This window comes from Callorhinchus milii, unplaced genomic scaffold (assembly GCF_018977255.1).
Source record: "Callorhinchus milii isolate IMCB2004 unplaced genomic scaffold, IMCB_Cmil_1.0 Scaffold8, whole genome shotgun sequence".
Taxonomy (NCBI): Eukaryota; Metazoa; Chordata; class Chondrichthyes; order Chimaeriformes; family Callorhinchidae; genus Callorhinchus; species Callorhinchus milii.
Genome location: NW_024704749.1, coordinates 3597981 through 3615425, shown reverse-complemented (window position 1 = coordinate 3615425; position 17445 = coordinate 3597981). Strand labels below are relative to the sequence as shown.

General features: G+C 45.3%; 1 protein-coding gene and 1 long non-coding RNA gene across 2 annotated transcripts in view; both read right to left on the bottom strand.

Annotated features, from left to right (window-relative positions):
• Positions 1-494: 494 nt before the first annotated feature.
• LOC103188463 lies at positions 495-1970 on the bottom strand. The gene is made up of 3 exons (XR_488980.2): positions 1888-1970; positions 949-1042; positions 495-533 (listed from the first exon to the last, which is right to left on the bottom strand). It is a non-coding gene; the product is annotated as an uncharacterized LOC103188463 (long non-coding RNA).
• A 14268-nt stretch (positions 1971-16238) lies between these two features.
• Positions 16239-17445, bottom strand: part of LOC103188465 (oxysterol-binding protein 1) — a 140345-nt gene continuing 139138 nt past the window's right edge. Inside the window, exon 16 of the mRNA XM_007908486.2 lies at positions 16239-16824. Coding sequence (XP_007906677.2) covers positions 16682-16824 — 143 coding nt within the window. The 3' untranslated portion in view covers positions 16239-16681. The remainder of the gene's footprint in view (positions 16825-17445) is intronic.

Genomic DNA, 17445 nt, shown 5'->3' with positions numbered 1-17445 from the left:
TGCACGTCCTCTTGGCTTCTCCCGTCACCTCGTGTAGGACTGGACATTGTGTTGCTTTGGTCTCCATTGGAACTTGAGAAGCTGTCCTTAATTTCTTCATATGCTGCGGGGATGAGATAACACGGACCAGGTTACAAACACAATTATTTGTATCCCGCTCCCACTCCCCCACAATTTTTTCTCTTCCCCTTTCCTGAGGTTGGTTGAGGTTCCACAGGAACCTCCACGTTAGTGAGTCTAGTTAGTGAGTGTTGGCAAGATATGCAACTTTGGGGTGAAAAGGGGGCATCACAGCCAAAGTCAATGTTTTATTCATCTGCTATCCACAAACTTATTATTGACGAACGTTGGCAGCAAATTTTGCGAACATGCAATACACAGTACATTATTATAAGGACTCTGTTACCCACCTGAAATGTTGGCATCCTCCTGAATCATGGAAAATGCCATCTCTGTGTCTGACAGCGGATCAACAGCACTGGTGCTCCCGAGCCCAGTGTCCCTGCTGCCCGACTGGCTGCTGCTCAGGGTTTCTGTATTTTAGCAGAAGTCCACAGTGATTAATGGCACTCATTGCCCGAAGCGAATGAACAATTTTATCTGGGGGATTGTCTGTCAGGACACCTGGGAGAAACCCTTGCCATCTCCAATGATTAGGAGGTGGCAAGAGTTTAATTATCATTATTATTATTACCCCATACACCCGATCGGCACATACCCCCATCCCATCCTATACACACTAGTCATTTCCGCATGGCTGTCCTTTCACTCTCTCACCCTGAACCACTCTCTGCTCTCTCTCTCTCTCTCTCTCTCTCTGTGCACTGTACACTGTGCCACATGGCCCACAGTCAGTTCTGACTGTATGAGAAGAGTGATATTGACTCTGTGTGTAAGAGACACAGGTCACTGTTTTGGGCACATTCAAAGACATAGCCTCCTCCTCACCTGATTTCCTGGTGAAATCAGAAGTTCTTTTGAAGGAGATCCCCCTGGGGAGGGTTCTTGGTGTCCGACTTTCAGACATGGTCAATTTTGAGATCTAGGAAAGAATTAAGTAATAGGTTCAGATTTATTATCAGCGTGTCCACCATTATTACTATAACCAATAGACACTATCAACAATAGACACTATCACCAGAACTACCGTATCATATTAATATAATATTGACACATGACAAGTGTAGTATGGCTTGGAAGAACCAGGCAACTTTGGATCTAAGGTTTCCAAAGCTTTCCACTATGTTGTTGACTAATCCATACAGAATTAATTGCAATCAACATCTCTATTATTGTAGCTTGCGACTGCCAGGATGGTACAAGGCGGAGAAGATGGACCTTGGATCTTTTTTGGTCTAGCAATTCCTATTTTCCTATATCATTATTACCAGGATTAGATCATTAACTTTGGTAATATTCTCAAATGTTGCAGGTAACTTGGATCACTGGTAAGCAAGGTTCAACAAAACGGATACAGATTGTGGTAGTTACCCAGTGATGATATATAGAGTTTTAGGCTAGAGGTGAAGACTTGTAACTAAATGGGATTAACAGCAGCTTACACTCTATCAGCAAGTAGGGAAAAGAGTGTTTGACCAATTCAGGATGGGTCTCCATTAGCTGATTCATAGCTGTGGGTCAGAAAGTCCAGAAACTCAACCAATGGGTGGAGGAAGAGTTAGGCAGCTTAATAACAGAGGCAGCTCAATGTGAAATATCAATCTGGTGTCAGTCTGGATTCAATAATAATAATATTCCTTGCATTTGATATAGCACCTTATCACCTGTAGATGTCTCAAAGCGCTTCACTGAATATACTGTAAAATGAATTGTCAAGTGTAACAACACTTTGGGTAAAACATAGCACAAAGCCCATCTCTGGCTTACCTCGATCTGATCGAGCTGAGTATCAATAGAGTCCATTAGGTAGTCACAGTGGTCCTTTATGGGATGGTACACAATTTTACTGTAGGTCTGACTATCTGCCTCCAAAGCTGTAGAAAGAATCATCACTGATGAAAATGTCGATTAGTTTCAATGCAAGTTACACCTCAGGGAGGTGTTGTTGGTTATTAGGTTCTCCAAGATTCTGGTCGTTACTCTCTGGCCCACTCTATCACTCTGATCTCTTGTGATCTTACTACTACTCTCGGAGTTGAGTCCAGTTCCAGGTCCTTCGCCCCCAGTCAGTGGCCGTGCTTTCAAAGACTTTGCCAATCACTCTCTACAAACCTCTCCCTAAACCTCTCCACTTTGTGGCAAAACTCACCCAAGGTTTTGTCCCGCCCGGCAATTAAGTTACCGAAAGTTACCAGAACAATCTTGGTGGCAGAGTATTCCTGGACATCCTCAAAATGAACTGGCACTACACAGGTGAGGGCACAACAACAACAACAACAAAATTACATTTGCATAGCGCCTTTCACGTCGGGAGGACACGCCAAGGTTCTGGACAGTCAGTGTTTCAATGAAAGCAACATTCAGTAACTTGTGAGAAACTGAGCACAACAATAACTAACAGTGTTCAGCTTCGGGACCTGAAACAGGTTTATCCCCAGACACACTGACCTGATTTAAAGAGCTTGTCAGGGCCGTCCAATCCAAGGTCCTTCTGTTCCATATTACGCCTCCCCCACCATCAGCTCCTAAAACCAAACTACAGTCAATGTCGCGATGGCTTTTAAAGATTCACTTTTTCTCTTAACTTTGGAAGCTGAATCGTGGCGTCCTGTAGTGTAGTGGTTAGAGCACTCGCCTCGCAGGTTCGATTCCCGGGCGTGGCAAAACATTCGGCACGTTTCCTTACTCCACACGCCTCTGTTTACCTGGCAGTAAGTAGGTAGATCGTTTTACATTGTAAAATGGATTCTCTGTGTATCTTGTGGGTGAAACGAGGCAGCCAATTGCGCAGAGCAGCGTCCCACAAACAGTCGTGGATTGAGTGATCAAATTATTATTATTATTTTTTTTGGAGGAGATTATCACCTCCGGAAAATCCTGGAAAAGCGATCCTCTAATCGACTAACAATCGGGGAATCGAACCCGGGACCTCTCGGTCGCGAGGCGAACGATCTAACCACTACGCTACCATTTTGCTTTATGGGTGAGATAAGAAACACAAGATGTGGTTTCAGAGCCGTGTTTAGAAAGCGGGCTCGGGTGGTGTGGTGGTCTCTTGGCTGTTGGTGACCTCTCAGTGCTGTAACCCCTTGTGATGGAATGCGATTGACGAATCACCCAGAATTGGTCATGTTTCTTTTCAGCAAACTGCCGTTGCTGGGGTTGCTGAGCTCCGTAAGAGCAACAATCCAGCATTAAGTGGCGTGGGTCAGGGCACTGACAAATGGCTCCTTTCACGGGAGCTTCGGAGATCAATTATACTGGCTGCACGCTGTTTGCGAAGAGATAAAATCACATTGCGCTATGTGCTGCATCACAGTCTGCAACGAACAAAGGCTCTGAACTAGAGTTCCCCAGGGTCAACGTTCCCCAGGGTTAACGATCCTCCCTGAGGTCAGGAGGTCCAACGTGCTGGGCTCCAGAGTGTAAAGCTGCGGATTTGTGTCCACTATTCCCCAACTAACACTCAATCCTGACTCAGAGGCGGAACTCCGGGTGGAGTCCAGAACCAAGGTGGTCAGTGCGCTCGCCTCGCGCGAGAGAGGACCCGGGTTTGATTCCCGAGAGAACCTTGAAATAAAAATCCAGGAGGACTGTGAGCAATGCTGCCGTGTGTGAGGGCTGGGATGGAGACTCCTTGAATAAATACACTTTCTTTCGTAAACTTGTTTTTGACGATAATAATAATAATAATAATCTTTGCATTTGATATAGGGCCTTATTACGTTGTTGACAGAATGTACTGCAAAGCGAATAGAGTGTATATTTTGTGTGCACAGCCAATTGCGCACAGTAGCCTCCCACAGACAATCGTGGATTGAGTGACCAAATTATTATTTTTGAAGGGATTATTACTCCCGGAAAGCGATCTGCGAATCGACTAACAACCAGTTCTTACTTACTGCTAGGTACACAGAGGTGCTCTCAATGGCAAACTATGCGGTCTTAGCTGGTCAGACTCCAGCAGTTACCCCAACATTCAGCTCTGGGGGTCTCCAAGCCTTGTCTCTTGTTAATCTGTGCCTTTTTTTGTCTGGAATTAGGTGAGCAGGGTGTGTCGTTCCAGGGAGAGAGTGTGAGATTATATTTGCGATGATCACTGTTTTTAAGATTTTTGATGAGTATACTTTTAAAATGCAACCAAGCACTTCTAATCTGTTTAGTGCAGCATTCCTTTAGTCATTAGGGCATAGACAAGGCTGTGTGTTTTTTAAATGACTAACTGAGAGGGTACATGTGCCAGTTAGCATCAGCAAAGTTAAAGATATATGGGCTTGACCCCGGCTGAGATCGGGCTCTGATAACTTTCCCTCGTTCGTTCAGTGCCTTGGGACGTCCTCCCGCTCTATAAATGTAATTTTGTTTTTGTTGTTTGGGTCCCATGACACACTCCGATCTAAGGATTGAGTATTCATGTCTTTGAGCACAGATGTGAAAACAAGGGGGTTCAGAGAGAGTAGACATCTTTTTAGCTCAAGACTGAGAAACAGGGAGTTGGCAGAATCCTCCCAATTAGCTATCCATATCTCTTTCTCCATATCAATTATTTTCCCACAAGATTACGGATTAATTGGCCAAAAGAGCCAGCTCAAAGATCGCTAGCAGCCTGCGAAGGGTGGGGGCTCTCTCTGTGGCAAGGGAAGGTGGAGTTAGAAACACTTAAAAAAAAATTGCCACCAATCTACACCCCTACCCCCCCTCACCACCCATCTACCATCCACTTGCCCGTCACATTCCATCTCCCTCTGTTAATATCCACCCGAATGACAAGAAGGAAGTGACTCCCTTCCCCTCACCACAAACTTTATCGTTAACCAATCGTTTTCAGGTAAATGAACTTAAATAATAATTCTTGCGTTCAACACAGCACCTTTCACATTGTGAGGACGTCTCAAAGGATTTACTGCAAAGTGAAGGAAGGGACTGTGTGTTTTGTAGATAAATCAACAGAACTGCTGTGCACACCCAGCAATGTCTGTTGTTGTTTGAGAGAGGAGGAAAGGATTTGCACCGTGTACAGTGCAGTGTAACAAAAATCAAAGGAAGTTTGGAGAATCCATAACAAAGATACAAAGGGGAAGTGAAGTCTCGAGAGAGTACATTTTTATAATAATAATCCTTGCGTTTGATATAGCACTTTATCATGTTTTTAAGACGTCTCAAAGCGCTTCACAGAATATACTGTAAAGTGAATTGACTGTATATTTTGTGGGCGAAATGTGGCAGCCAATTGCGCACAGCAGCGTCCCACAAACAGTCATGGATTAAGTGGCCAATTATTATTATTTTATTTATTTTTGAAGGGATAATTACTCTACTATTACCCTCCTATTTACTGCTAGGTAAACAGAGGCGTGTGGAGTAAGAAAACTTTACCAACGTTTATTGGGTATCATGTACCGTAATTGCTTGTGCTGAACTCTACCAGGGTCGGGTGTCAGGAGATAAGTTCTCAGAGCTGTCCATTTGCTTAAACATATGAAAGCTGTCTGGCTTTGCCTACAAAATACAGTTACACCTAATAGTAACATCTTGTGAAGTGCTTTGAGATGTCCTCCGTACGTGAAAAGCACTATATCAAAATGCAATTATTATTATCAGATATCCCAGGAGTGACCTGGTGCAGAAAAAGAGTACGGAATTTTCACTAGTGGGGAATAATTATACTATAATAATGATCCTGCATTTGATATAGAGCCTTATCACATCTTCGAGACGTCTCAAAGTGGTTCACAGAATATACTGTACAGTGAATTGACTGTATATTTTGTGGGCAAAATGATAATTGCTATTGTCTACAACAACAACAAGATTCCATTTATAGAGCGCCTTTCACGTCGGGAGGACGTCCCAAGGCGCTGTACAGTTGGGTCAGGACCCGAGCAAGTGGGAAATGGTCAGGGTGAGGGGAGGGAAGGGAGCGAGCGAGGAGGGGGTAGAGAGCGAGGTTTCTATCCTTTTTAACACCCAACAAAGCACCATGCCAGGTGCAATTAATGCTACTGATTGTCGCTGGATGACTGAAGGATTTAGTATCTATCAGGCTGCTTACGTGACCGGTGGAGATTAGCTCTGTACACACATTGAACCGTTAAACGATTATATTTTGAAAGACGTGCAGTAAAAGTCTTACTGTGAATGTTTGAGTTGCTCGGAGAAGGCGGAAATATATTGCAACTATGGGATCAGGATGACCACAAACAAAAGTCACATTCAAGAACATTGTGGTGTTGCTTTGGTTCACACAGGTGTCAGCCTGGCTCAGTCGGTAGCACTCACACCTCCGAGTCAGAAGGTTCTGGGTTTAACATCCACATCGATGCTTTGAGCTCTTTGCTTGGCCAACTGAATAAATGTGTCTTAATTGAATATTTTCTGATTGATGGCATAAATCTATGCCATTTTGTATGAGTATTTTGGTGGCTGGCCAATAAGGTTGTCTCCAATGTAGTGCTGGGAAACCATAGAATTGTCAGAGGTACCATCTTTCGGATGAGGCGATATATTAGGTACTTAGTCTGCCTGTTTAGACAGGTGTTAAAGATCCAATGGCACAATCTGAGATGAGAAAGAGGAGTTTCTCCTGGTCAACTATTGTCCAAATAAAATTGGTCATTTAGTTTATGGCTGTTTGGGGGACATGGCTGTGTGTAAATTGGTACTGTGTTCATCTATTAATACTTGTTCTGAAATCCTGTAAAGAAGTTTTGACAGTTCGATAAGGCACAATGTTAACTGCAAAGATTGCTATTATTATTGTGCACATCACTCTGAAACTTTTGGCACACGACACAATGCCAATCAAGTCAAACCGAGAAATGTAATTTCCAGAATAGGTCACATTCAAACTATTTTGTCCATTTTAACAACAACTTCACTCAATCCAGTTTATAGGGTATTCTGTGAAGCGCGTTGAGGTATCTCAATAACGTGATAAGGCGCTATATCAAATGCAAGGATTATTATTATTATTACTATTATCTTTCATTTATGAAACCCTTTAGGTTGGATTACACCTCAGAGCATTTCACAGGGATGATACACTGGACGCAGAGCAAGGGAAGAGATGCAATTGACCATAGGCAGGGTGAAAGAGATAAGGGTTTAAAGGTGGGATTTGAAGAGAGAGAAGGGGTAAGACAGAGTGATAGTCAGAGGGAGTTCCAAAGGGTGGGGTCGGGTTGGAGCAGAGGAGCTGATTTCAGACTGCATATATATGGTTCCTTCCTTAACTCCTGCCTCCACAGGCTGCAGATCATCCAGAACTCTGCAGCCCATGTCCTCTCCTGCACTAGGCTCCGAGACCCTATCACCCCGATCCTTGCCGAACTGGCTTCCCATCACACAGAGGATACAGTTCAAGATCCTGGTCCTCACCTTCAAAGCCCTCCAGGCAGGGTGAAACCTTGGGCAAGTTTCCTTACTCCACACAGAGCCTAATAATAATCCCTCCAAAACCAAAAACAATAATAAATTGGTCATTTTCAATCTACGACTGTTTGTGGGACATTGCTGTGCGCAATTGGCTGCCGCGTTCGCCCACAAATATACAGTCAATTCACTTTACAGTGTGTTCTGTGAAGCGCTTTGGGACGTCCTCCTGACATGAAAAGCGCTATATCAAATGCAAGGATTATTATTATTATTATTATTATTATTATTATTATTATTACTGTCTTGCTGCCCCCACCTCTCCGATCTCCTAACCCCCTACCACCCTGTTCGTTCCCTCCGCTCAGCGGGCTCCGGCCTGCTTCACGTCCCCCGCCTTGCTCACCCCACCATCAGTGGGCGGGCCTTCTGTCACTCTGCACCCACCCTCTGGAACTCCATCCCGCAGTCCCTCCGCCTCGCCCCCTCCCTTGCCACCCAAGACCCACTTCAAGACCCTCCTCTTCGACCGTGCTTTCGATCTCCCTGCTTCCCCCCCTGCCCTCGCCTCTCCCTGACCCCCAGCTCGGGTCCGTAACTGTCCAGCACCTTGGGAACGTCCTCCCGACGTGAAAGGCGCTTTGTACAAACGTAATTTTGTTGTTGTTGTGAATGAATAATCGACAGACATTTTACTCAACGATTCAACGTCAACAACGTGCATTTATATAGCTCCCTTCACGCAGGTTAGCGCCCCAGAGCGCTTGACCGTGGCGGAGAGTGACGCTGAACCGGGGGAGTGGGGGGCGGGGGGTGTGACCATAAACACGGTCGGATTGGAAGGTCTTCAGGCGCGACCTGAAGATGAGGAAGAGGAGGCAAGGTTCACTCTCTGAACATTTTGTAACTCGACATAAAAAAAGTCCAGAAGGATCGTCACCTGGACCTGGACCGTTCCAAACCACTCAGATCCAACCACACCGTGAGAATGCAATGCACCACGAAGGCGTTTGAAGACTAACAAAGCAATTCCTGATTCAACGGCACTGATTTTTTTGGGATTCTCCTTAAACCGCCCGCGTCGGTGCTCGACTCGCCACAGCGGCTTCTCCGTCTGACCTCGAGTGAAAAAAGGTCAGAAGCGGTGAACAAGTAGAGAGAGAGGGGGAAAAAAAAACAACATTCCTGTTGAGTTCCCCCCAAACGTCAGAAAAAGGGAGGCAGAAAATTGTCATCAATAGCTATGGACAGGACAAGTGTGGGGCGCCACAAGTAAACAACTCCCCTGAACACACACACACACACACACACACAGACTGTCTGCAAACTCTTACCTGCACCGAGTGGAGCTCTCAGATGTTCCCGATTGGGAATCAGTGGCTCTGACTGTCAGTAACCGCTGCAGCCGCTCCGCATCCATCAGCGACCACCTCGGAATGTTTGTGCGGGTGATTGACAGGTCCCAGCGGCGGTCGCCCGGGCAACCGAGGGACGCCGGAAGCCCCCGCCTCCTGATTTGATTGGTTCTCCTCCGGCGGTCGCCCGGGCAACCGAAGGACGCCGGAAGCCCCCGCCTCCTGATTTGATTGGTTCGCCTCCGGCGGTCGCCCGGCAACCGAGGGACGCCGGAAGCGCCGCGGCGGGAGCCGGAGCGCCAGTTCTGCTCCCATCGGAGCCGGGAGACAGCGAGCGGCCAGAGCTGCTGTGTCTGACCCCCGACCCCAACCCCAATAATAATAATAATAATAATAATAATAATCCTGGCGTTTCGCCCACAAAATGTACAGCGAATTTGCTTTACAGTCAATCCTGTGAAGCGCTGTGAGGCGTCTCGAAGACGCGATAAGGCGCTGTGTCAAATGCGAAGATTATTATTTAATGTAATTAAATAATAATAATCCTTACATTTTATCACCCGGTTGATGTGCCACCAAGTGCTTCACACAATATATTGTAAAGTGGATCGACTGTGTATTTTGTGTCCCAAATCTGTGTGTGGGATCTGATCCGGGGAGTTTTTTTTGTGGATGTTTCTGCATGTGTTAAGACACCTGGTTGACCGATTAATCCCAGGTCGGATGCGCACTATAACGATGACCGTCACACATATCAGTGCTAAAGAATCTATGTCAGGGCGAAACGGGAAGGAAACTAGACTTGATGTCATCAACCTAATGTAGTGCCTTTCACTTACAAAAACATATCCAAACTACTTAATAATAATCGTCAATTTGATTTAGCGCTTTTCAGGACAATAAAACGACTACGAGAACTTCACAGGATTTACGGCAGCAGCCAATGTGTGTCAACACTGTCCCACAATGTCCCACAAACAGCAATGAGATGAATGCCCAAGTTTATCTATGGGGGCTGTTGGGGAGAAATGCCCTTCTCTTTTCATTTACTGGTATGGGATCTGCAATGTCCACCAGAACGGACAGACAGGACCTCGGTTTAATGTCTCATCTGAAGTACAGTATAGAACATCAAACAAGTTTGGAATGGGGATAGGGGCAAAGTGACCCAGGGTACTGTTGAAGAGGTAAGTTTCAGGAAGCATTTTGAAGAGACACAAGTTGGAGGGATTTTGGAAAAGAATTTCAGAGAGAGGGTGTAGTGACTGAAAACGTTATCCTTCAGTTCTTACACATCCTCACTTTACAGATGCTAATAATAATAATCATCTTTGCATTTGATATAGCGCCTTATCACGTCGTTGAGATATGTCAAAGCGCTTCACAGAATATACTGTAAAGTGACAAATTTAATGTATATTTTGTGGGTGAAATCTACATTTCTACAGATCTACATTTGTGTATTGCTAACGAAAGAGAATAAGCAAGAGACACTCCAGGTGTAAAACAATGACACAGCAAGGCACTTCGTTTCTCAATCAATTTATTTCTTCATTTTTGGCATGTTTTTAAACATCTCACAAGACGGTGCGTTCTGCTGCCCTTTCCGTCAGATTAGCAAGGATTTTGACTGGTGCCAGTTAGATCACGAGGCCAAACAGTGGGGAAGTATGGAAAGGAGCGTGCAAGACTCCCAGCCTCAAGCCCAATCTTATTTATGCAAAATAGATGGTTTGTGTGTGTAAACATGTGCATTTGAAGAGGACTGTTTCCATCGAGGAAACAGAAAACGTGGAGACTTCAAACATTTGCAATAATGTGAGAATATGGAAGAACTTTAGCCGACACTGAGTGTTAGACACAGTTTTTGCACCATTCGAAATACTCTTGCCTCTGCACCGCATCAGAAACTAGATTTGCTGCTTTTTTTCTATTGCTGATTATTACAAAGTAGTAGAGAAATATGTACAGACAAACCAGACTGTCTCAATTGCAATAACATCATAATTAAACTAATTTATTTTTGAAAATTGCAGTTTCTTAATATCTTTAGTATTAATTTATTGTGGTGTTGACTTGTGCACTTAGTTTAACACTGATTCTAAGGTTAATGACAGTGGATGATCCAAAAGTTTCTACGACCTCCCCCCTCCCCTCCTCACATAAATTAATCAACAATTTTCAATAGCTCGGTGTTGTTTCTTGGCTAGGTTTTATTGTGGGGTGAATAAGCCAAGAGTGCCTTGGCTGAATCAACAAGGGAGTTTTAGAGATTGAATTCTGGAACGAAAGCCTTGATACACAGATATGACAATAATAATCCTTGCATTTGAGATAGCGCCGTATCACGTCATCGAGACGTCTCAAAGCACTTCACAGGATACACTGTAAAGTGGATTGACTGTGTATTTTGTGGGCGAAATACGGCAGCCAATTGCATACAGCTGTGTCCCATAAACTGTCGTGGAAGAGTGACCAAATTGTTTTTCCCCATTTTTCCAATGGTTTCAACAAGTTGACACATGTTTTGGAGGATCTGGATGAAGCTGAAATAGGGTCCAATACTGGAGGTATATTACCACATGCCACCTTTAGATGGTGATTGACTGTGTTTCCTCCACTAGTTTCCAGTGTCCAGGTTCATTCACTAACTTAATTTTGTTTTGGAAAGTCCACTTGTACCCTTTTGCAGTTGCTCTGTGCACAGTATCAGGGGAACCACCTTTTCACAATGTCAAAAGAATTTCATCCAATAAGGCAGAATAAGAGCACGAGGGGTTGAGCTCCCTTGTCCAGATTCCTTTTGTAACTTTAAATAAGGGAGAGAGAAATGAAGAGGGTTTGGAGAAAGAGAACTATGTATTATTATCCTTCCTCATGATCTGCTTTTATATTTAATGCTGCCTTATATCCTGAGCTTCTGATTTTCGGAATTTATTTATGAGTTTTTTGGGGTTTTTTTTAAGCAATATTTTAAAACACTTTTTGAGTGTTTGTAAATCAGGGATTTTGAGGGGCTTTCGTTGCTGTACTGAGAAGCACTTCACAGAATATATTGTAAAGTGGATTGACTGTATATTTTGTGGGCGAAACGTGGCAGCCAATTGCACACAGCAGCGTCTTACAAACAGTCATGGATTGAAGTGACCAAATTCTTTTTTGAGACATTTTGAAGGGATTATTACCCCGGAAAAGATCTGATCCGCCGATCAGACCAGAGGAAATGGTGCCTTCTTCCCTCAAAAAATTGCAGTAGGAAGCTTCCTGCTTACCAATCAATGAGCAGCACGAATGGGGGGTGAGGAGAAATCAACGGCTCACAGCGTCCAACTCTCCTGGTAGGAGGAGGAAGTGTGGGTGTGAGAGGATATAGGATGGGAATAAAGGGCAGAGAAAAATAAAGGAAGGGTCCAGTCTTAATACATGCAGTCCATCAAATTAGTTCAAAGCTTCCATTCCACCCCAGAATTTGGGTCAACTTTAGCCTGGCTATTTCTCTCTCTCTCTCTCTCTCTCTCTCTCTGTGTCTCTCTCTTCTTTCTCTCTCTCTCTCTCGCTCTCATTTCCCCATTAGTTAGGCAGCCTGGACACACCTAAGGCTGGACAGTACTATTTGGACATATTTAATGCACGATTCTGAATATTACAAATACTCTAATCTTACTAGTAATTTTTTTTAAAGTGTAAACTGCAGATCTATACAACCTCAGTTTTAGATTTTAAAGAGCTTAAATACTGTAACTATATATACAGTCTATGTATTTTTTTACACAAAGTATTCACAACAGCTGGTGGCAGGTGAGTGCCCCCAGCTCTCTACAAATCTATCAGAAGTAACAAGCTATATTTGTGCTGTTGTGAGTTAAGATTCAGTGTCGAACACTTGTACAACAGGGAAATAATCAGGGTTTTATCACCGGGACAGTGGAATCCATATATACACATAGAGGGCGGTTGTTATCAAATCTGGGTCCGACATGTGACCCACAAAGGGCGCTATATAAGTGCAAGTTGTTGCTGTTTTTGTTGTTGGGTAAATTCCTCTCAGAGGCAACGGAAAGTTCATTGCGTCAAAGTTGGGACACTGAATTACTCTCATCAGAGACTCATCTGCTTGAAGTCGAAATCTGCCACGATTAATTTTGTGGAGGATTTTTATTGATCTATTCATTTTCGCTGCTTGTACAATATCACGCTGGTGAATGAGCCACACACAAGTCTCTGAAACTCTCTCCCAAGATGCTGACTCGTTTAGTTCTCGTTTAGACTCTTTTTTCCCCTGTGAGGAAGCACCCAAACTCCCCTTGACACCTCCTCCTCATCATAGCCTGGGAGACAGACTGTACGGGCCCACTAATGCCCGTTTCTCCTTTAAGGGGAAAACATATTGCGACCTTATTGCATCTAAATCAGATTCTGCGTGTATGGCAGGATTCCACTGCGTGCATTAACAGAGGGCACAAGCACCTGGCTCAGGAGGGGAAACATTGCTCATTGGGCTGGGTGGGAGCCTTGAATTTTGGTCAAGTGGCTTGTGAAATCTACCCGCAGGTTAAACACACTCAGTCGATCTGTCAGTAATGCTCATGAACCGCTGCTCCACTGGTGTCAGTATAATCTGTTGCGCAGCAGGTTCCTGTAACAGAGCAGTGTATAACTTGCTGAAAGGTAACCAGAGGATTCCCACCTCTGTCCTCTCTGTTCAAACTGATCTTGAAAGAAAGAAAACTGGTGCCCATTGCCTTTCAGCATCTGCCATCGACTTCCAGCAAAACGAGGCCTGAACTCCCCCCACTGATGTGCAAATCACGGCCACTGTTAACCTTCATGAAAAGAGGACCCAGGGCAGAGAGGCACTGAGAGATGAGGTGGCCAAGGTAATCACATAGGTTCAAATGAAATGTCACAGCAACTGGTCACTGAATAACCTACTTGTGTGACATTCACTTGGAAAATTCTCCAAGTGTTGCTGACTTTCAGCCAATCCTCTCTCCTTGGAATCGTGGACACAGTCGCTCAGGGTCAGAATTCCTCCTACATCAAGTGCAGTGACACTGAACACATGTGCGCTGACACCAGCATATTCCGCCCGTGTCAGCGCACGTCATCAATGTGCCTTTACTTAGCAACAAGAGGAACCTATCTCTCTTTGTGTGTCTGTCCGTCCCATTCAACGGAAAACACTTAAGAGAAACCTTGAGGGCAACATTAGCGCAGTAGAACTTTATAATAAGAGTTGCGGTGAAAATTGAGTTAAACTTATCTGTCCTGCCATAATCTATTGCCACATTCAAGGCGTTGTCGTGGGGAGAATGCCAGGGTGGATTTTTTCACAAAACGTCCAGTAAAACATGATGAGAAGGGTTTCTGAAAGACACTGAAAGGTCTAATGCTAACTCCCTTCATAACAATTTGGATTTGGTTTGATTGGATTCAATGGGATAAATCTCCTCTTGATATTTTTCCCGCTCTGGATGTGTCACGGTGTGAAGGGCTGCATGCACACTCACCACCATCTCCCCCACCCCCCACCCCCCACCCCCTCAATGTTCTCTTTGTTCTAGGTCTTGCCTGGGTCTTGTGTTTCTGCAGGTTGGCTGCTTCGAGCAGGGAGAAGACACGAGCAGAATGGGATAGCCTGAACCTACACCGTCCTATTCTGTGCTCCACCACACACTGCCAACCCCAATCTGAACTAATGTAACACGGTTAACAAGTAGGTAGTCTTTACTTGCTTTAAAATCCCAAGTTAACTTGGAACTTTAGTTTAAAAGCACAAGTTTTAATAAAAGATTTGCTGGTGAGACGACTGTATTTACAAAAGGTAGTAAAACCATCTCAAATTGTTACAATCTCCTCCTGTCTGATCACTGACGAGCAAACAGCTCTGGGAATCTATGCTCACTGTGGCCACTTGTTCCACAACACAGACAACCAGGGTCTCCAGCAGATCCTGGAACCATCCACAACCGAAGGTGTGGTTACATTTTCTGCCTGTATAGGAACAGGAGTAGGCTGTTCAGCCCCTCGAGTCTGTTCCGCCATTCGATTAGAATTCAGGGGGTGGTCCAACCTTTTGGCGGCCGAGGGCTGGATGCCCTATTTGAGAAATGTCTGTGGGCCTCATAAGCAATATTTTTGTGTTTCCCTTCCAGAAACATAACAGAACATTGACGGGCATTGACGGAGGGAGCAGGTGGGACAGATGAAATGCAGGGCTGGGGGCGGGGAGGGACCAAATGCGGCCCGTGGGCCGCCAGTTGGACCACCTTGTAAGATCATGGCTGTACATTCTATTGTGGTGGGACCGTCGCTGACAGTGCACCTGAGACTACAGTGACTTGCATCCTAATGTGTAGGTTCTGACCCTATATTCCCGGTACTGTCATTTGAACTTCTGGGATCTTGTGCTCGGCAACTGTGCCTCGATCCATCCACACACATATTATACTATATACTGTACACCAGGTGTATGAGTGAAATGTCGTTCCCAGGACAAACACTGGATTATATAGCGACATTCACACAGGGTAGTGTCCCAAAGCTCTGGGCCGCTATCCTGCGTGAGGGGCGCTATATAAATGCAAGTTGTTGTTGTATTAGTGGTAGCTCACTGTACCACAGGCCACTCACTGCCTATAGGGTCACTGCCGGCCAGGCTGGTTATGTGAGGGGCGGCTAATCCACTACAGAAGCTGAGGTAAGGAGTGACTCCCACAATCCTGCCGGGTGACTATATTTCCGAACCATCCGATTATTCAGCCTACGCTTTGCCTGAAACTCACGTAATTTTTACTGACTTCCCTTAAGCTTTGCCTCGAACCACCAGGAATTGCTAGATGTCACGTACTGGCTCTTCTCATTTCTGCTGCTGCCTCATCAGTGACTTGGGAGTCTCCCTTTGGAACTGCAACCCGCAGTCCCTTCGTCTTGCCCACCTCCCACCCCCCTCCCTTGCCTCCTTCGAGACCTGTCTCAAGTCCTTCCTTTTCGACCGCCCCTTCGGTCACCCTCCTACCCCTACCCTCCCTGCCTCCACCCCTTTCCTGATGCCAACCGCCAGCCTCGAGTGCGAATCCCTGATGGTCCAGCGACTTGGCACGTTCTCCCGAAGTGAAAGGCGCGGTGCGAATGTAATCTGTTGTTGCTGTTGTGGTCTGCTTCCACATCTTCCCATTCTCCAGCATCTGGCAATGACCAGACCACAACAGCCCAGCGTCATATTCTCTGCTTGTCAGCAGTCACACCGGTCTCCTGAAGCGCAGTGACTGGGAGCAGAACTACAAATCCCCCAAGGCATGACGGTGCCTCTCTGGTGCAGTTTCTTTTATTCTTACGGTTAAACCAATATTAAATGGGACTTTTTTGGGGGGTGAGGGGGGTGGGGGGCCGCGGGGATGGGAGGGGAGGGAAGGGAAAATGGTCTCGGAAATAATCAAAAGTAAAGGACGACTCATTCACACCTAAAATGAACAGACATGGGGGGAGGGGGTTGTGTGTGTGGAAGAAGTAGGGGGGTGGGGGGTGGGTTGGGAATCTTAATTGCTGAAATACTGGTGCTCGTGCCCATTACCAAGCAATCCCAAAACGTTACTCCTTTTGACCTAACCATGGTCCTCAGGGCTCTGTGGCTGAGGGATCCCTGGGTTCTGCACTGCTCTGCTGTTGTCTGTTTGTGGTTTTTATTTGCATTGGTGTTGTCTGTACCAGAAAGCTGCCCTGTATGTGTTGCTGCTTGTGTCCGCAGTGGGGACCTGCCTGGCTCGCTGCCCTCCTTCGTCTCTCGCGGCTGAACAGAGAGACTCCGAAGTCCATCAGGCCAGGGTCCACGGTGCTCAGAAGATGTCTGGGCACAGCTTCCAGTCCTGTTTGTCCTTGCACTCCCAGTAGCCACCTTTGTAGATGTAAGCCATTTCCTTAGTGACGGGATCCTGCTTCTTCTCAAACCACCGAGGCTGATAGGCTTCACATTCTCTCCCTGGAAGGCACAAAATAAATGAATAAATAGATAATTCTCGGTCCGTGTTTCTACCTTTCCCACCCACTCGGTTTCCCTCCCTTCCTTTCTCGGGTTTCTTAAATATATATATATATAGGGTGAACAAAAAGTGGTTAATTCTATCCTATTATCTAAAAAAAACCAAATATCACAATTTCTTCCAAGACTTCTCAGACATTGTAATGGTATCATGACTTTCCAGTACTATAGGTACATTCTGCCAATGCTATTCTGGAACATGGCCACCGGGTGGTACAAGAGAACAGTGCAGAGACATCCCATCACAGCACATTTGCTCCTTTTTGTGGCTCATTTGATCTCATTGTCCTCATCACATCTTCTCGACGTCTCAAAGCGCTTCACAGAATAGACTGTAAAGCCAATTGACTGAATATTTTGTGAGCGAAACGCGGCAGCCAATTGCGCACAGCAGCGTCCCACAAACAGTCGTGGATTGAAGTGATCAATTTATTATTATTATTTTGTTGAACTGATTATTAACCCTGGAAAAGCGTCCGCCAATCGACTCTCAACTGGGTTCCTATTCACTGCCAGGGAAACAGAGGCGTGCGGAGTAAGGAAACTTGCGCAACATTTTGC